General features: G+C 42.6%; 1 protein-coding gene across 1 annotated transcript; it reads right to left on the minus strand.

The window, feature by feature from the left end:
- Nucleotides 1-2,745: 2,745 nt before the first annotated feature.
- LOC149271647 (coiled-coil domain-containing protein 170-like) lies at nucleotides 2,746-20,606 on the minus strand. Its single transcript, XM_089507241.1, has 14 exons — nucleotides 20,529-20,606; nucleotides 13,795-13,923; nucleotides 12,585-12,841; nucleotides 12,036-12,180; nucleotides 11,526-11,711; nucleotides 10,538-10,855; nucleotides 9,868-10,068; nucleotides 9,219-9,392; nucleotides 7,774-8,013; nucleotides 6,191-6,427; nucleotides 5,491-5,682; nucleotides 4,416-4,475; nucleotides 4,196-4,257; nucleotides 2,746-2,806 (listed from the first exon to the last, which is right to left on the minus strand). Exons 1-14 carry the CDS (start codon nucleotides 20,604-20,606, stop codon nucleotides 2,746-2,748), a joined length of 2,340 nt encoding a protein of 779 aa, XP_089363367.1.
- Between the last annotated feature and the right edge of the window lie 336 nt (nucleotides 20,607-20,942).

The following is a 20,942-nucleotide window of genomic DNA, read 5'->3' on the forward strand; positions in this document are numbered from 1 at the left end:
GAAAAGATGGTCATCGGGGCATGGGGGGTTTGGGATCTTAAGAGGGACTGGGCAAACTAAACAGGGACACTTGGGGAGTATGAATCCTGGTGGCAATCCGAGCCACCGACTCAAGCGCGATATTCCTAGATACAATTCAGTTTATTTAACTCCAAATCTCCCCCCCCCCACAGTGATCGGTAATTATCAGTATAGTATGAATGGACCAATGTTTCCGGTGACGTGGCGGCGCTGAAAGGGTTTAATTAAGGTGGGTTGTAAACGGAATGGTTACTAGACAGTTAACTTAACTGTTTGAGTTCTGAGCTGTGCATGAGTTTCTATGAAATTAGGAATGGACTGGAGCCTTTTCTGTTTCTATGGCAACAACCCATCAGTACCTTATTTTTCTGTCATGTGACCGTTAAGTGCTCCCAGTAAAAATTATAAATAAAGTGACACTTTACTTGATTCGAGAGATGTTTCGGAAAAGGATTTTGGGGGTTCTTCTGTAGCAGGTATGCTGTTTTTTGGGTAAATTCAGAAGTTTGTCTTCGCCCTGAGGTATCTGTGATAATAGCGGTACGGAGGGACCTGCGCGGCCGGAAAAAATCTCTAGCGCTAGAGGCTCATGCGCCGTCCGCTAAAACAACGCGGGGAGAGAACAGGAAGCGGCTTCCAACTTCCTGCTCGGGCTGACCAACGGGATTCCGATACAGTCTGCACTGAGGGATCATGGGAAATGTACAGAAATTTGCATGAAATGTCCTGGCTGTGCCCGTGTTGGCAGATAGAGTGTTAAAAATAAAACTTCACACAAGTGATACAATGGGTGGAAACCATCTATCTAGTCTTCTGTAGGTGTAGGCGCATGGGATAGCCTTACAGAATGGGTAAAGAGGGGCTTTAAGGGCCTCGCCCCCCCCCCTTACCATGAAGGGACCGTCGGAATTCTAGAATATAGACAGAACCGACACTTCGTTCTAATTAGTGGGCAATAAAGTCCTTACAGGACCAGGAATGGGCAGCCGTGAGATTCCCTTCCCTCACAAAATCGATGAAAGAAAGGCAAATAATATGAATTACGTTATAAAGAAAGATCGGAGCGCCGTGCCACGGAGACGCCACGCCGGCTACACACAGAGCTTTAACTTTATGAACCCCCCACCAGCCGTATGCACTAAACATCTCTATGTATATCAGGAAGCAGAAACATAAGAGCCATCCGGCCCATCTAGTCTGCTCAAACCTTAATCAGTCGTTGGTCCCGTCTTAGATTCAGGAGCCGTATGTCTATCCCATGCATGTTTAATACCCTCACTCACTGTATTACCCTCTACCACTTCTGCTGGGAGGCTGTTCCACTTATCCACCACCTTTTCAGTAACGTAAAACTTCCCTATTTCATTCCCTCTCCCTTCTTCTCTCCTCCAAGCCGTACAGATTGAGATCCCTATTTTTGCCAAGAACTCCTAGATTAGCATGTGATCCAGCAATTAACATTATGAATCATTGAAATACCCGGGAAGCGTTATTCGGAAATCCTGCCGTGTGCGCACTCCTCGCTGCCCCGGTCTTACTGTATGGAGGAACAGAGATTTATATATATATTTTTAGGAGTAAACTGTAATTAATTAACAAACTATCCCACATTGAACAAGATTTACTCCCTTCTGATAACTGGCAGGTTTTTTAGAAATAAAATGAAACGTACACATCCCCTATAGATTGCTGCATAGATTACTTTTTGTTATTTCGGAGTAAAATAATCTTAAAGTTCTACGTGAGATTTCCTTTTTTTACTGGATTACTCTCTTTGCCAACAACATTCTGGAATACATCACCAAATAGTAAATATAAATCAAGTCTGTTATACATATTTATCATAATTTGTAGCGAAATAATCGTTATATACACACACACATAGAATATATATATATATATATATATATATATATATATATATATATATATATATATATATATATATATAATACTAAAATGAAACAGTCACAGAATCAACCTTTTTTGTCTATTGAAGAAAGATTTTTTTAATATATATCCAGCACTACGGAATTTGATGGCGCTGTGTAAAATATATATATATATATATATATATATATATATATATATATATATATATATATATATATATATATATGAAAACCAACTCCTGCAAGTTACAAACCTGCACAAAGCAGCTTTAAAATTCCAAACTGGATCGAACACAATAAAATCAACTCGAAAGAATTGCCCAAGACCTTTATACAGTCAGATATCAAGTATTTCGTAATACAAGGTGCAGCAATCTCTGCTAAATTTAGCCGTTAACATTAATAGACATTTCCTTCTAAAATGATTGAAGATATTACAAAAGGAGAAAGAAAAAAAAAAACACAGACACACAAAAAAAAGCAAAACTGGAACAGATTTTTTTTTCACCAAATGCCGGTAACTAAAACATTGGATATTCTACATGAAGATTTTTCCCATAAAATCATTAAAGGTCTCGGAACAGTGACCTACCTTATCTGTACGGGGGGGGGGTCGCGTAGAATAAGTCGCCCTCTTTTTAATCTAATTTCCCAGAATTCAGGATTTAAGAATTCTCAGCCGTTCTTCTCGTGGCTCCTGGAGGAATTTTCTCAGCCACCTGTGTATCAGAGTCCATGGCTTCATCTCTTCTGGGTGAGCGAACATATGGGCTCTGATTTTAGAGCAAGTGGCCTGATCGCCATCTAGTGGTGAAGAGAGGGAATGACGCTTTCATGGTTGGCACCTGCACAGCATCAGCTCTTGGAGAAAGAATACAAAATTGGCATTTTTCCTGGAAAAAAAAAAAAAAAAAAGAAAAAAAAGCATAAAAGTGTTGTCTCGTTCATGATTTAAGGTTTTATGTTGGCTGTTTGAGTAAAACAAAAAGATCTGCAAGTTATATTAAAGCTTATTCTTATTTACTCGCGTTTGGATGTTCTAATGCTGCATACGAAAATGGAACGTTAAAGGGAAATTAGAACAATTAAAGGACACGATAAAGATTGAAACGTGAGACACTTTTTGTTAGATGTGAGATTTTCAGCAAGTCGGGGGAAGCGATTATGTGTTGCACCCTTCACTTCCTGTTGTATCTGCAACTTCCTGCTCAGGGAGAACTCAGATGCAAACCTGATAACCTCGTCAGACATTATAGTCTAGTAAAAAAAAAAAAACTGTATTAAATGCGCTCTAACACGTTAGTCTAATTAAATTAAATAGATTGGTCATTTTAGATTTTTAGTCACATACAAACAGAATAGAAAGGTTTCAAAAGTGTCTTTTTAGTTTCTATGGCAACCTATCAGTGCGTGCTCTCGTATCACATGACAATTAAGCATTCCCTCAGAAAATAGGAATGCAACATGGTTTTACTGCATGGGATTATTAATTAACCTGGAGAAGGTTTGAACATTTACCAGAATTAGAAATGTTTCTTATTATACACCCAGGCCGCCATCAGAGGGGGTAGAATCAGTATTTGTAAAGGGGGCCCCGGCAAGCAGGGGTAGCTTGGGCTCCAAGATGTGTCATTGACCCACGTGGCACCCTAATTTTTGGGCTTGTAAGGAGCATCATCTCTGAAAGCCTATGGCCAACATACCCAGAGAAGCATCTGCCGGTAGAGTGCTGATAACGGGGAAGCAAAAGGCGGACGCACACCCCTGCTGGTAGTAGGTATTCGTATTCTACAAGAAAAGGACCTCCAAAGATTGCTTATTCAAGAGGGACATGCCCCCTCCGGCCCCAAAAACCGCCTTCATGCAATACAATATCATCGCCAGTAATTGTGCTTTTTCATGCTTTTCATCAGGTGGTTCCAATTTCTGGGCCGTTTTACCAAATCCTTTTATGGTTCGAGTAAAATCCTTTTTTTTCCCCTCCAATGATTACAAGTTATCTTCCGCTGATATCCAACGGCAAAAAAATCCACCTTACTGAGAGCACAACATTACTAGATAGCCATCATTCTTATATTAAGCCTTTTGGAGCTCCATACACCTGAAGAAGAGACCTCTGAGCTTCCAAAAGCTTTTAGTAACTGTATCTATGTTTGGCTTCAATTAAAGAGACTCAGAAGCCAGGACGAGATTGTTTTGCACTGGTTGACGGATGAGAGGAGAACATATAAAGGATACAGACAGGCAGTGACTCCATGAGGCTGGTTTTGAGGAGACCTTACCTGAGCTCCGCGGCGATTCCGTCCGGCCGAGCCAACCTGGGTCCCAGAAGGGAACCCGAGACCTGCGAATGGCGGTTAGGTATTGATATACGCTGAAAGGAGACCTAAGGGAGTCTCAAAGCGAGTGGCACTCAAACCAAGGGAGGAGCAAAGGCAGGCAACAAAACACTGATTAAGGCGGAGTATGGAGAGGAAACCTGATTAAGAGAGCACAACGCACCTGGCCATGGAACGCCTGCTGGTGCTTAATACAAACGACCCGTAGAGGGAGCCTGTGAGGCTGCAAAATACAAATGACCAGCAGAGGGAGCTCTCGAAGGTGCAGAATAAAAGCGACCAGCAGAGGGAGCTAATAACATGAAAGGGGCATTTGGAGCAAACTTTGAAAAGTAGTGTTATCACCATAGCAACCACTGGAACATGATAAGGATAGTGTGTAACGTTGTACAAGGAAGCAAATGACCTTGTACAGTAGGTGGTGGCCTCCATTTGTGTGCTCACCTCTCTTGTCTCACAGTAGAGACAACAAATATATTTCATTACATATGGATATGAATATATTTCCATCTGCATTTGCACCCAAAACACTCCAAACGTAAACACGGGTACAGATTCCAACTGAAATCGACTGAAGTTAGAAAAATATAATCGGAGAGAACTTCCATGAGCTGGATATGCCCAGCCGTACTGTACGTGCGACGAAAAACCTAGCGTGCCGCCGCGCATATCCAGCCGCCGGCCGCCGCGCATATCCAGCCGCCGCGCATATCCAGCCGCCGGCCGCTCTCATGTCATCAGACAGCTGCTGGCCTTAAAGCTCCAGGGCCGCCGAATCATCGCCATGATCCGTGCCCTCCAATGAGTCCAAGTAAAAAAATAACCAGTGCGTAAGAAGGCATTTTATTACAAACAACACACTTTTCAAATAAATACATTGCAGGTAGTCTTATACGGCAGAAAAATATTGATTAGAGTGAATTATTACAGGCAATTAAAATCAGATTATTATCATTAGCACGGCTCCATCCAATCAAAAGCCATGATTTATCATCATCAGCATTGGGTTAATATACAAAAACAACATAAATTTGCATATATATATATATTTATTCAAATGTTGGATCTATTTCCATACTAAAGTTGAAATTTGACTCTTAGTCACCAAAAATCCCTGGATCTGGTTCCTCGTGATTGATAAATATAGGCGGTGTTGGCCGATCTATATATTTTTGAAGATTATTTTAATGAAAAGCTCTTCCGTCCCTGGAGTTTTTATACGATGTTAAATGCTGAACCGTATACTCGGGTTCTCCGTCGCCTGTCCTGAAACCGTAGGGCAACTTGGTCCGATCCATTCTGCCTTCGGGCGCCGCTCCGTTCGTCCGTAAAACGCGTTTCAGTTGCTCGAAGACCTCGTGGTCCGGCACGGCCAAGGTGTTGATGCTAAAACCCATCATCCTTGTGACGGTTTCCCTGAAATCAACCAGCTGTGGAAGACAAAAGGACAAAAAAAAAAAAAAAGAAAAACTTGAATTAAAACTTGATAAAAAAAAAAACCTCTTCACGGTTACTTCATCGTTCTGCCTTAAAAGAAAAAGAAAAAAAACCCAATAATTGCATTTTAGGGGGGGAAAAAAAGCAAAAAAGCACAGTTCCTGTTATGTTCTCTTGTGAAGAGATATTTAAAGCCCGTTCTCCCATAAAGGCAGATTGCAAATTTATGGCCCAAAAACCTTTTTTTTTTTTTTTTTTTTTTTCCTCTTTCAGGCTATTGTGCAAAGTCTCTCAAACTTCTCGAGTACCTGCACTGGGAGCCGAGTCGCAACTCCAAACTATCAAATCATTTTTTTTTTAAGGAGTTGCTAAAAAGATACTAATGAGTCCCTTTAACCCCTTAAGGACAACGGGCGGTCCCTAAACCCGTTGAAAACAATGCATTTCGAGCCCGTACATGTACGGGCTTTGTCGTTAAGGGGTTAATGGCGAGGAGCGTACCTGCTTCTCCCTCCTTGCGACTTCCTCGAGTGCCCTCTTCGTGGTGTGGAGCTCATTAGCGACTGAATCCACAAGGTGTTGGCTTCGCCGTTTGTCTCCGACGTGCTCGTGTTCGCTGTAATCCAGCTCCGTCTTCAGGCTCACCACCTTTTTTGCTGCTTTCTCCTTAATTTTCTCGAGTTTTTCGAAAGATCGGCTCAGCTCTTCTATGGTTTTTCGCTGCTGGATACTCCTCTCCTGAAAAGAAGAAGACGACACAATGTATCCATCGATGCTTTGCGCCGACCCTCTAAAGCCCACGCATTCTCCCCAAAATAAGACCCATTAGCAAAAAATCTGTAATTTTTAATATCAAAAAAAATAACAAATAATAATGAAAAGGAGTAAACGACGCTCTTTGGATGCCGATTTTCTTTCTAGGCTGAAATATTCCTCAATGTCTTCTCCGTCAGCTTCGAAGGATACAATGTAGCAGGCGTTTTATTAATTAATGTATCTAAAAAAAAAAACAACTTTGCCATGAGTTTATTCTCACGGAATGTCATAGAATTATTATTTGTCTCGGTTTTAGCTTAACCCCTTCATGACAAAGCGCTCACAATTTATTGCTTTTAATGGGTTTAACCCCTTAATGACAAAGCCCGTACACGTACGGGCTCAAAATGCAGTTTTCAATGGGTTTAGGGACCGCCCATTGTCCTTAAGGGGCTAAGGACTACCCATTGTCCTTAAGGGGTTAATTTCATGTGTTTCACAGCTGGAAAGTCCAGAGAATCTTCCGGCCCTTATAGAGGACGATCACTGACGGAGGCTGAGGTCTCTTCTTCAGGCGCCATCAGAAACAACCTCTGCCGTCTTTATAGTTTATGTGACTGCATTTTACTTACTATTGTTGACCGGCTAAAAGTCATCACAAATCATAGAAACAAAGAACCTGCCGGCAGATCGGCCCCCATCCAGCCCCCGTCTAGTCACCCGATTCAGAAGCCGTATGTCTATCCCATGCATGTTAACATCCCCTGTAAACATTATTACCCTCTACCACCTCTGCTGGGAGGCTGTTCCATTTATCTACAAACATCTCAAATCTGTTTGGACTCTCTTCCTTGGGACCAATACAAGATATTCTTTTTTGTGACTTTAAAACTAGATTGTGTTTGCCATGCAGATGGCTCCTTCCAAGCACAAAACGTAAGAATGTATCCATTGGGCATGTCATTTTATTGGCCAATGGCCTAAAAGTGCCAGAGCCGATTATGAGTCCCAGTCGGGCCATGTCTGTAAGTGTGGTACTTAGTTACTTCTGTAACTTAGACAATTGGCCACATGTGGCATCCAAGGCACTGGACTCCGACGTACAGACCAGTAAAACCCAAATGAAATACTTCATCGCTCTCCCGGACGCTCTCTCCTCGGCTCTCCTTCTCTCCCGGACGCTCTCTCCTCGGCTCTCCTTCTCTCCCGGACGCTCTCGCTCTCTCCTCGGCTCTCCTTCTCTCCCTCTCTCCTCGGCTCTGGGTTTTTAAATCTTTGTATACGACTATATAATTTTTTCACTAAACTTCCTAAAGTGCCGCGCTCACCTTTAGCTCGTTCCGATCGACGAGCTGAGCCGTCAGGTTCTGATTAGCAATTTTCATGTCGCCGAGCTGTCCCTGGAGTCTCTCGACCTTCCGCTGTAATTTTTGGGCTGTCAGATTTGCCGGATTCTCGACGCTCGCAAACAGTTGTCGGTCTTTCTCCTTTTCCAGCTCTTTGATTTTTTTCTCAAGTTGCGCGACTTGGGAAGATTTTAACTCCGCTTTCTCCATCAGGGAATTTACCTAAAACCACAAGAAGCATTTTACGGTCTTTTAAACAGACGGTCAAACATTCTCATTCTCCGTGGCTGATGATATTAAAGGCAAAATATCTAATAAATAAATAATAATAATAATATTGTGTAAAATTCCAGCCGCAAGGGAAATAATTCTCTTATTATAAAGTTCAAGAAGCCAGATAAAGAGGTGAAGATCTACATGATCCTACGAGATCAATTCATGCCCGTTGGTTGGTTGGTCGGTCTCGTCTTAGATTCAGGAGCCGTATGTCTATCCCATGCATGTTTAATCCCCTCACTGTATTACCCTCTACCACCTCTGCTGGGAGGCTGTTCCACTTACCTACAAAAACATATCTCAATGTATCAATACATAACCTGAGAAGTTGAGGTTGTGATCTTCATATCCCAAACAAATCCTTCATCGCGGTTGATCTACCTTCCACATTAAGACTTGGAATTTATTTTGGGGTCACTATGTCCCTCTTACTAAATTATATGATTTAAATTAATATGGCTAACGGGCTTTAAAAAAAAATCTTAATTAAAAAAAAAATATTAAAAAAATATTAATATTAATTGTGGTTCACTTTAATCTTAGTCCAAATCAAAAACTCATTTCCAAGTCTCCATTTTTTTCCATAGTCAAATATTTTGGAGATTATTGTTTTAAATCATGTAATTTAAATAAATAAATAAGAAAAAACTTTTCTTCTTCTTAAATGGTGGCTCTAATGTAGCACTTTTTTTTTTTTTGTTCACCAGTCATACCTAATCGTGTATGCACTGAGCCAGACCACAATAAAACATCAGCTCCGCTCCTGTATAACTAATAAAACTATAAACTGATAATAATAAACAGCTAATAAATCGAATGCATGATGTCATCACATTTTTTTTTTTCTTTTTCTTTTTAATCAGTGGTCGGTGCATATTTAAGGACCGGCTAGGAGGGTTTAATAGTCAACATTTAAAATTTTAAACTTAATTTAAATGTTTAATTTTAAATAAATTTTTAATGATAAAAAATATATATGAATCGAGAAAACACTGAGATTTTTCTCTCTCTGTCCGACTCTTTATTCGCCTGCTTTTTAAACATGTTAGGAGACGTCTTAAAACATACTTCACGTTGAATACTTTGTACCCTTTAGCAGGAACCTGTAAGAATAACGCCGGGATGATTACGTTTCTACTTATCGTCCTTACCTTCTTTTGAAGACTGTAGACGGCGGTTTTGTTCTCGCTCCCAAAATCTTTGTTCCTCTTAAACAGCTCTTCAGCTCTGTTCAAAAGCAGTTCGTATTGTGATCCCAGGCTTTCCGAGGCTACATCCTCGCTTATTTGCAACGTTTCCGCCAGCTGGGTTAAAAACTTCTTGAGCTGTAAGGACATATTGGACTATATTATCATTATTAATTATTTATTATTATTACTATCATTAATAATAATTATTACTATTATTATTATTATTAATATTAATATTATTAATTATAATTACTATTATTTTTATTATTGTTAATAATAATAATTATTTTTATTGTTATTATTTATTGTTTTATATAGCGCCATCATATTCTGTAGCGCTGTACAAGGAGTAGACAGGACATAACAAGTAGTGTATAACATAACAATTTGACCTACAGAAACAACAGGTGAAAAGGGCCCTGCTCAAAGAGCTTACAATCCATAAGATATAGCGATAGTAAGTAGGGGTGATATGATGTAGTCAGTGGGTGGGGCCAGTAATGCATGGGTGGGGTTTGAACAGGAATTTGGGTGAAACCGGACAGGAAGTAGAGTCAACAGTGCAGTGGGAGGAGCCTAAAAGAACAAAAAAAAAATGTATCAATCATACCTTCTTTCTTTCCATATTAAAACCATCTTTGATCATCTCTTCCGACGCTAGTTTGCCCTTTAAATGTTTCAGGGTGTCCTGTTCTTTTTGAAGCATTTCTTCCGTTTTGTACGATTTCGTGGCCGCCTCGTGGTACAAATCCCGTTGCTGGTCCAGCTGCTTCGTCAACTTGTTTACCTTCTCCTGAAGCTCGTCGCTTGTCTGTGAACAAAACGCCTTTCATTAAATAAACACCCGCTTTTGTAAGCTAAGAAGAAAGTTCTTCTCCAGAAGAAACGTTAAGTCGGTTAAAAAAGTCACGACCGTGTCATCGTCTCCCGTGACTTGGGATACAAAGTATCTCCGTGGTTCTATGGCATCCATTATGTGTCGGTTTAGTAAATAATCTCTATATAAGGAGATATTGTGTAGAAGCTGGATTTGTTTTTCTAGACCTTGAAGAAAAGTTGGAGAAACTTCTACTACAATAAGGTCACATGATTAGCTATTATGGTGGCCTTCTCAGCTCATTCAATGCCATGACGTGCCAGGCACGTCATCGGTCGTTAACTGACCACTTTTCCATGTTGCACCTGGCATGTCATTGGTCATTAATGGGGAAACCTGGGGCTATTCTATTCCAGTCTAAAATATTAGAATGTCCTTTTATTTACTCCCTATCCATACTCACAGACTTCCATTTCTGTTCACGGCCGTAGATCTCCAGGATCCGTTCTTTGATGGCTTCCTCTGTCTCGGGTATGGTTATAAACCCATTGCTCAGTATGGTAGCCAACTGACTGATAAAGTTATGGTGCAGACTGTGAGATGCCTTCGCCTCGTAGCCCGAAGTACGTATAGTAAGGTCCAACTCTTTGATTTTCTTGTCTTTCTCCAGCAGCTCCTTGTGGACGCTTCCCCACTCCTTGTGGTTGTCTTTCAGTTTCTCCAGAAGAACCTCCTTCTCTCTCTCGGTGTTTTTCTTGGCCAGTACAGCTTCGTCCCGCTCCTGCATACAAGTTAATTTATCAGCCACCGACTCTTAATATTTCTATTTATCCTACTATTAAACCCCGAGATTAATTATTACACTTGGTAAAAAGGGGGAATAATGGAGGTTAGTCCTCTGTGGACTGCAGGGTTTGCCCAGCCATCTAGAATTAGTCTAGAATTAGAATGTTCCGAGACCCCCGTAGCTGAACGCTCCAGTAAATTTTCTCATTCTCCCATAGGGGGCGCTTTTTAGGACCCCTAGTATCAAGTTTTTTCTTTATTACCGTTTGGCTCATCCATTTATTAAGCGTTAAATAAGAAATTGGCTAAATTTTAAAAAGAACAATTGCTAATATAAAATAGTTTTCCATGACCGCCTCTATTTCTTATTAAAAATGGATAAATATTACGAAACAAACTGAAGGTTGCATACGTGGTTTTGCCATAAGATAACGCGGCGGCGGCGGCGGCGGCGTGTAATGCGACCTTGTAAAATAGAGGAAAACAGTAAAATTGGGCATTTATCTGGTGACATCTATAATTCATGCTCCACCGGAGGTTATACAGACCCTTTGTGTCAATCAATATGTAAACGACACACTGCTTTGCTTTGGGTCGTCGCGCATGGAGTAGTGACTGGTGCTCGTCAGGTTGGTTACGGACAAAAAAGATAAAGTAGCCCTCACCCTCTTCAATGACTTCATTTCGGCCGCCATGCCAGCCGTCGTCTTCTTGTTCTTGTCGGATTCCGACACTAGCTGTACGATGGTGTCTCTGCTGGCTTTGGACTCCGCTTCCCGGCCAGCCAAGGTGTCTTCCAGACGTGATACTTTTGTCTTTAGCAGGAAATACCCATTTACGAGTTTCTCCACCTTGCAAACAGTAGAAACATAAAAAAGTTGGTGGAATGCCATGACTTTGGGAAATAGGTGGTGGCACCCACATGAGTATCTTCGAATGTTGGGCACTGATCTACAAGGAGACCTTCATCAGGAGATGGGGCATCAATCAACCAAACACTCATTCCCCAGATTCTGATATTACTTCCCAATATTTATTTTTTTCTAAAATGTCTATTATGAGAAATTGGCCAGAATGCGATGCTATGCTTACATAACGGTCACATTTTTTACTATAAAATTAATTAAAAGTAATTAATATTTACTCCATCATTTGAACCCAAAGAACAGTCATACCTTTGGTAGTAAAACGTTTAGGGGGTCTGCCTGGTTCTCAATATTTGTGTTAAAGTAAGAAGCCAGTTTTTCGACGCTCTCCTGCAGTTTTTTCTCCAGACTGCTGCTTTTCTGCTCTGTTTTCTCTCGTTCAATCAGGTGGATCCTGTATACAAAATTCACCATAAATTATAGGAGAAAAAAAGCCTTATATATATATATATATATATATATATATATGAAAATCTTACTTAAATAGACAAATAGACTAATTTCATGAGATTTCATAGCTTATTCCATAAAATAATCAGCCAGAGAATTATAGATTATCTTCATGGCAATGTCAGTGAAGTCCATCCCTCCATAGACTTTCATTAGTCAGAGAGTCCGACTTGGTGATTAGGACCGAGCCATTCTTTTGTTGATTTTGTATGATACTCAACCAGGCTTTGAACTAGTAGATAAGAGAACTAGATTACATGCATATACCAGGTATTCATACAGCTGTCAAGATATAGTATTATAAGAAAGCTAGAATTATGTGTGAGTTTGCCTACATCCCTTACTTACTTGAGTCGACTTTCCAGCTCTCGAATTCTTTCGTTCAGCTCTTTATTTTCTGTCCCGAGAGAATAGATCTCCGCTTTAGTTTTCGTCTTCTCCCCATTCACAGGTGAGCTCATTCGTTCGTATTCCTGTACGCGGCTCTTCAGGTAGTGGACCTGTGCCGCCTGGCGGGCATTCCCCTCCTTGTAATGGGCCAATTCATCCTTCACTTCTTGCAGGGAAGCGTCTTTTATGGCCAGGCTGCTCTTTAGCTCAGACACCTTGAAAAACATGCGGATCAAAGATGGAAAAATAAACAGGTCTTTCGGACAGGGGGACGGACTTCATTAGCATCGCCATAAAGCATCAGCTCAGTGTGGTGTTTGACCCGGGAAAGTCACCCGAAATATCACATGACTGACAGCAACGGCGGCTCCAGGTCTGCAGATAAAGGGAGTTTATTGGGACGAAATGAGATAAAACTGGGTCAGTGCAGTGTTTTATTACCTCCTCCCCACTTAAGTTGCTGATTGTAGCTGATTGGTTCGGTTAGCCCTTCATGATGGGGGAGAGAATGCAGGACAGGAAATTGATTGGATAATGCTAGATAATGTTAGATGCCTTTGCATTCGCTGGTATGCCTTTTGTATACCTATACCTCGGCTACACGTATCTTTCTGCTATCTATGGAGGCAGAGCCGCGAACGAGTGCCAGAGAGGCACAGGAAGGGGTTAAATGGCCCAATCTTTTTTGTTAGTGTCTATATTGTTCGGCGGCGGGGGTATTAGGCGATGAAGCGACCAGCGTGCAGACGGGTGCCGGAGACGGGGAAAGGTAAATTTGATTTTTACTTGACATAGTGAAAGTCCATCCGCTTTGTGAACAGCAAAAGGTCAGAAAGATTTTGTTATTGCGGGAAATTGCTCTCGTAATAAGCAGCGCTATCCCCGTGGGCAGAGGGGGCTGGAAATACGACCGGCCGCTCTCCCCGACCGACGCTTCATCTCGGAGTATTAACCTTTTCAGTGCTGGAGAGAGGGGTCAATACATTGAGTGTTCCTATAGCATCTATAGGCGTAAGTGGCACGTAAGCAATTGAATTTCCATTCCTGTGTATTGATTTACACGGAGCCCCAGAAATCTGCTTTATGCTTCCGGCATGTGTGCCCTGTATCCTGCATACTTAAATAGGACTTGTTTGTTTTTTTTAGGACAACAAAAGGCTAAGTGTACCTGCGCAAGCAAGGAGCTGTTCTTCACCAGTAATGCAGCGTGTTCACTCTTTGCAGACTCTGCAGTCCTGCGGATGCGCAGAAGCTCGTCTCTAGAGCCCGATATTTCAGACAATGGGTCATACGTGAACTGAAACAAAACGCAAAATCGGGAAATGAAATGGTTAAATAGCTTCCGTGCAGCATGTAAATACATAAAGGGTGACTTTCCAAGCTCAGACACCACAGTGAGATGATGCTTTATGGCAAAGCAAATGAAGTCCCTCCCTCCATAGACTTTCATTAGTCACGGAGTCCCACTGTGTGATTAAGACTGAGCCATTCTATTGTTTTCCACAGACAGACAGGATAGGGAGTCAGAGTGTTTGTTTAGTAGATCGGGGCTCAGATAACAGAGCGAGCCATACAAATGGCTGAAAACATTATATTATGGGGCAAAATCTACTGCTAGTTTAAAAAACAAAACACAATTTTTTGGAAAAATATTTTTTATTCTGATACTAGCAATCAATCCTTGGTGGGAGTGCCACTTGAAATAATAATAATGTATTTCCTTGGTTTTTAGGGCATTCTTCAAGAAGCGTTCCGTGAGGCACCCCACCACAGACTGACCGCTCTGAAAGGCTTGTTATTTGTGCTTCAAATGACAGGGCTGGTAAGGGCTCCATCCATAAGTCCTCTGCCTCAAACAAAAAACCCGTTAATCTAAAGAAAAGTACAATACATTCTGTTACCGATAAGAACAAGGACACTTCAGGCGGGTCTGATCACATCTAAAGTGTTGCTGTATTCTGCGCAAGTGCCCGTTCCTCCGTGTTCCGTGCACCAACCGTGCTATTATTACCCCCAAAAAAGTGGATGTGTTCCGTCATTTCCGTCAAATAGTTACTTCTCTGAAACAGAATTATTTGTCTTCATCCACGTAGCACAAATAGTTTAATGAAAGATCCGTAGCACCGATCTCGCTCCCTGTCCCCGGGGACGAGAAGCAGCCGAATCGCTAGTGAATTTAAAGCGCATTTTGACAGCTGGAGTGTCCCTTGAAACCAGTCCAAAAAATATCGAGTGTGACGCTCACAATTCTCTCTCTTCTTAAGATGCTGGAAGATCGAGTTCCTTCACAAGTTCAAAAAACAAAACTACGACCGACATATACATTTTTCCAAAGGCTTTAGCCCTAAATTCCTCTGTGGTTTAAGCGTGAGAGATTATATCACGCGCGTGGCTTAAACATAGACCAGCAGTGGCCGTGATGGATCTCCCCCTGGCCGCTCAGCAGAACCGGGTTCTTCATGGGTGGCTCCCCTACAACCACGGGTCCAGATTTGAAGGACCAGCCATGGACCTGCCCACCATAGGACATTATTGCAGCTTTGTCTATCTCAAAGTTTCAGCACTTCACATTATCATTATAGGAGCGCCATCTTGGAGCGGAGAGGATGAGGAGACCACAGAGAACTTGGGGTTTTAGAGGCACACTAATGTCTTTCGTTAACGTTTAGGTTGAAGAGGAAAAGTCAAATCCTAAATTATCCCCGTTCCTAATTCTAATCTTTTTAGTCAATTAGTCATGTTTCTGTTACTGTAGATGTGATTTAATCCAGAAGCCCACGTTATCGTGCTTCAATCTTCTTCTTCTGGGGCCACATTTCCAAATCTTCATGCCCCCCCCTCCCCCTTCAAAGAGTGGGAACACTGAAGGGAATGTGGGAGCCCTTGGTTTTGTGAGAGTTTTGATATAAACCTCCCCCTGTTCTCTGTTGCAGTAAATGCGGGAGCCTCCATCTTGCTGCCCCGTCGCGGGGTATAAATCGCCCGTCGCCCTGAGATATCTGTGATAATAGCGTTACGGAGGGACCTGCGTGGCTGGAAACATGCGCCGTCCGCTAAAACAACGCGGGGAGAGAACAGGAAGTGGCTTCCGACTTCCTGCTTGGGCTGACGAAGGGAGAGAACAGGAAGCGGATTACAACCTCCTGCTTCGGCTGACGGTGGGAGAGAACAGGAAGCGGCTTCCAACTTTCTGCTTGGGCCGACCAATGGGATTCCGCCGGCGTCTGCAATGTGGGATCATGGGAAATGGGGGGAGTTTGTATAAAACGAAAACTTTATTACTTTGGTGGTAGACATGATGTCAGAGTTGGAACGTATTTATCTGAATAACTTAAAAACAGAACATTAAATAAGAAACACGAGAAACGGACGGCTTTCCGAGGACACGTCTACCACCCAGCGACTGGCGCTCGGTCCAGGGAATTGGATAAAACCAGGGAAAATCTGCTCTGACTGGTTTTTTTTTTTGTGCAAAACTGGAATATATAAAAGAAAAATGATGTTCATGTTAAATTTAATCTTCGCCTGTATGATTAACCGGGCAGAAGATGTTCTTTCTTCTTCTGTAATAATCCGCCAGACTTAACTGTTGGCCATTATGGCCGCGGTATAACCTTGAGCTGCTGAAAGAGCGATATTTTATGTGCATTTTCCGAGTTGAAAGACTGTGATTTTGTTAAAAAAAAACATTTAAAATACAGGGGTACCATCTAGTGGCTGAAATTTTCCGACTGCGTCTACCATGTAACGTTTCTCTTTGCTGTCGGAGGTTTGGCGCCCCCACACAGGTCTCTAGGGGGTCCCAGGGGCCAGGTGTTTGGAACAGGTTATTTGCCCCCAACTTCACCAAGTAACATGTCCCACAGTGCCACTTTTGCCCCCAAACAGCTTGCAAGTGCTATATTAAACGCCAAAGAGCCTACATGTGCCATATTTGTCCTCCGCTCATCAGTGCCCCCAAACAGCTTGTCTGTGACATCTTTGCCCCCAAACAGCTTGTCTATGCCATCTTTGCCCCCAAACAGCTTGTCTTTGCCATCTTTGCCCCCAAACAGCTTGTCCATTGCCCCATACATGCTGGCACACATGCACACGCTAACACACATACACATGCTTACACATTCATCCCACATTACAACATGAAAAAGAAAAGCCAGAAAACCAAAAAAGAAAAGCAAACGGCATTCACACATAATCCTGTCTGCTTGCTTACCTCGGGTTCCCCGAGGCTGTCGGAGAAGTCATAGGTTGGAACGTGCCTGGAAAAAAAAGTCATAGTTACAAAATATAAGTTTTGTTTACACAAAACACGAGTTTCTTCCTAGTTTCAAATGGAATGTTTTGGCAACTTAGTAACAATTTGCCTGTTTGTGAACTTTGGGGGGGGGGGGGAAATTAACAAAATTGTAATCGTGTTTACCTTTTATTGCACTTTTGCCGAATTCTTACCATTAACCCTGAATTATATGCGATTTAAGCGAAAACACGTCCAAGGGGATAAAAGCGCAAGTGAAATACAACTCTATTATTACAAATAATGTGCCTTTCTAATATTTCTATATATTCTGTCCTGAATTGGTCTTTAATCAGCCATATCCCCGCTTCAATTCATTTTTCCATTATTATTTTTTTTTCTGGCCCCAGGTGTTATTCTCTTTTTTGGCACCCGGTTACCCATCTCAACGAGACTATGAGGGATGTTTGTGAGCTGGTTATTAGCAACCCCGCGCCTTCACCTTTCACCCGCACAATACACGTTGCGATGCTGTTAGTGAGATGGCTTTATTTGCCCGGTGCAGACACCGACGCGGTTGCCACACAAACAGAGTTGGATAAACTGGTTGGACAGGTGAAGTCACCTGGACTAGCAGGACTTTACCTGTCATTACCAAGCTTCCCAATGGCTTCCCCATTCATGGGATCCTTTCCGGTCTGGGGTGGCAAAGCCAAACGATTTTTCTTTTATTAATATATATCGACAAGATTCTGCAGCCCTGTACGATGGGTTATGCAAATAAAAGCTGGCAGAAGGTGTGAGGGACCCTGATCCAGAACGGCCTGCATTGTCCTCAGTGACTCCAATCTAAACCCCGTCTTAGCGGCAAGCCCTTGCCATCACACGACGATATCTCGTTATTATCCATCAGCTCCACGATCGCCCATTTTTTTCCTGCTTTTGGCAAATTGTAGGCTGTGTCAGGTGACTTGGTGAAGTTACCCCGCAGCATAACCATGGAACGTTTGTCTTTAGATGGACCTCAGATCTCGTCAGAAGGTGGTACTGGGGTGAGCCTCTACCGCAAGCCCCAAATTGTGTTAGACGTCCATATCTAAGGACATTTCACTGCTTAAGTTATGCATTCTGCAGGGCTAGCTTAGCTCTTACTGCTGGAGAAGCTCACCAAGATAGGCCCTTCATAAAGCATAGTGCATAGGTGAACCGAAATAGTGTACGTGACGCGGGGACTGTCTAGGACAGGGCTGTCCAACCTGCGGCCCTCCAGCTGCTGCAGGACTACATCTCCCATACTCCTCAGCCAGCCCATTAGCTGGAAGAGCATCGTGAGAGACGTAGTCCTGCAGCAGCTGGAGGGCCACAGGCTGGACAGCCCTGGTCTCGGATAAAAACGATGTTCCGGTCCGACATGGCATGTAAGTAATTTTGGAGTAAAAGTAACTTAAGATGCTACCAATTTCCATTACTGTTAGATCTGTCTATCCCTTTGATTTATCGGCTTCTTCATGCAATAAACTTTATGGTCCACCAGAAAAGGGCTTTCCAGGCAAACTGCGAGTGGACTTTGTTTCCAGCTGGACTGTAACATAGTAACTCCTGGCAGTATGATCCAATATTACTCCACGCCGACTGCCCGCAGCCGCAGTATTTTATTTGCCTGTAGAGAAGAGTTCAGAAAAGAATCCTACCGCGAAACCCGAGGAATTGGCTGCTTTATGGCGCAGTAATGAAATAATGAAAAAAAAATAAATCAACTGTATTGTGCTGGACCGCTGCATTTCCAGCTGGTGTTACCATACATCGGGCCCTATATATAGCAAGAACTAAGAATATTAACCCTTTACGTGCTACAGAGTAAAACAGAACGCCCACTATTGGGGGGCTTAGTGACATCGGGGGACTTATTCAACTGTCAATGAACCCCCTGGGTTATTAAATACATCTTACAGGCTGAGAATGTTAAAGTTCTATCATTTAAACACCTGTCTATCCCACCCGAGGGTCCGAGTCCCTTTAATGATTCTGAGTATTGAGTGACGCTTGGCATAGAAACAAGCAGGATCTGCATGGCTGGCAGCAAATCAACTATTTTTTTTAGTTATGATATAGAATGAATCAGATTATATATATATATATATATATATATATATATATATATATATATATATATATATATACTGTCTGCATTCGCTTTTACCTGGTGGATGCCGGGCGTCTCTGCTTCTTTTTAGTATAATTTTCATTGAACTGTTTAAAAAAGAAAAGAAGGAAATCTCACTACTACTGATCGTTTCAATAAAAAGCAATTGTCGAACAAAAGAAACAAAAATAAACCCATTAAAAACCTGTATCAGCGGAGACCCCAAAACAGGGACACTAATGAGACAGCGGGCTCTGGAGCTCTCACAATGTACAGGGGGAGCGTGCTTACCTTCAGGTGTGTCTAGGGCAGGGGCGTCCAACCTGCGGCCCTCTGGCTGCTGCAGGACTACATCCCCCATAATGCTCTTTCAGCTAAGGGGCTGGCTGAGGAGTATGGGAGATGTAGTCCTGCAGCAGCTGGAGGGCCGCAGGTTGGACGCCCCTGGTCTAGGGGGTAACGTACTGCCCTCGTTCCACCCATAATGGAAAAAACAATTTATGTTTTTTTGCAAGGTGAAATTACTGAAATTAGCCCAAATGTAATTTAAATTGTGATGGTATGAGTCACTTTTTGTAAACTTGCTCAAATATATCTTAAGTTGGGATAAAATCAGTGGGAATCCAGGTGGTGGAAACCCCCGGGTCCCGTCTACTGGGGCCACACTCCCCAAAGAGATATGTGGCCCCTTCCTTCCCTCCAAGGGGAGAGCCGGATCTTCTCGGCCCCCATCATAGAGGGGGGACCACTAGGGTCTTCAAGGGAATGTTGGGAGCCAAAAAAAAGATCAATCCTCATCCTTCTTGATGATTCCACTTCGGAGTTTTCTTAAGACTTCATGCAGCGTCCCAGATCCCGAGGGATCCTGCTGATCTCAATTACTGAGTCCTGGAGAGTTCCAGAGCTGTCACTGTTATACAGCAGGCCACTTAAGCTATAGCTCTCACAACTCTCAGCCAATTAAGGCACTTTCATTATTTCTCGCTAGCTGGAATTCACTAAATATTATAAGGTGACCTATCTTTTTATTTTTTAAACCCCAAAGCTTCATGGATGGAGCCGCGAAGGGTTAATCCGTGCCTTAAACCAGTAGAAAATGAAAATTTTAAAAGATGGGAAGAATTTATAAAGATAGGAATCACAAGTCCCCGTCATTTAGGGAAAATAAATGGGTAAAAGGAAACAAAATGTTTTGTTTGTTTGTTTGTTATCGATTGTTACAATTACACAATAACACAACAATAACAACAGGCCACGTCTCAAACCGTCGCTAACAGGGAGAATCCTCAATGTAATTCCGGGGTGAGGAGAGGAGTCTGGAGAGGGTCTGGGGCAGAAAAGTAAACCCCCCCCCACCCCTTTCACCAAGGCTTTGCTGATTTATTGCACTAAGGCACTTTGATCCCAGCGGGGGGGGGGGGGGGGGGGGGGGGGGGGGGAGATCTCCTAGCAGCTCGGTGCTTCCTGAATATTTAATAGAAATAGGAGACTCAAATGAATTTAAGGCGGAAATTCCGAATTCTACCTGCGATCCCCGACTGTCGAAGAGTTTCTCCATCGTGCTTTCGTCCTCATGGTGTAGGAAGCCGTACGGACGGGACATGTCTGGGGGGGTCCGTACACTTTCTATATATTCGATACGCGAGAAGCTGCCCAGTCCCCAGCCCGCTACGTCGGATGTGTGCGGGGGTTACGGAAAGGAGCGGAGAAGGTGGCCCTCGTTCCCAAGGGGACCGCAAAACATTGGGTTATCCGGGACTGTTGTAGTAACTCGTCGTCACTATGATCGTAGCGAGCACTGCGCCCATTCACAAAACACCGACACTGTTTACATGTTACAGGCGTGTGTTCTATGCAGCTCGTGAAGTTATGAACATGATCTCAGAAATTAAAATGCTTATTTAAATTACAGTAGATGGAATGTAAGGAGGTTTTGCTT

The sequence above is a fragment of the Sceloporus occidentalis genome, unplaced genomic scaffold (assembly GCF_023333645.1).
Source record: "Sceloporus occidentalis isolate IW3139 unplaced genomic scaffold, rSceOcc1.0.p SCAF_476, whole genome shotgun sequence".
NCBI classification, from domain to species: Eukaryota; Metazoa; Chordata; class Lepidosauria; order Squamata; family Phrynosomatidae; genus Sceloporus; species Sceloporus occidentalis.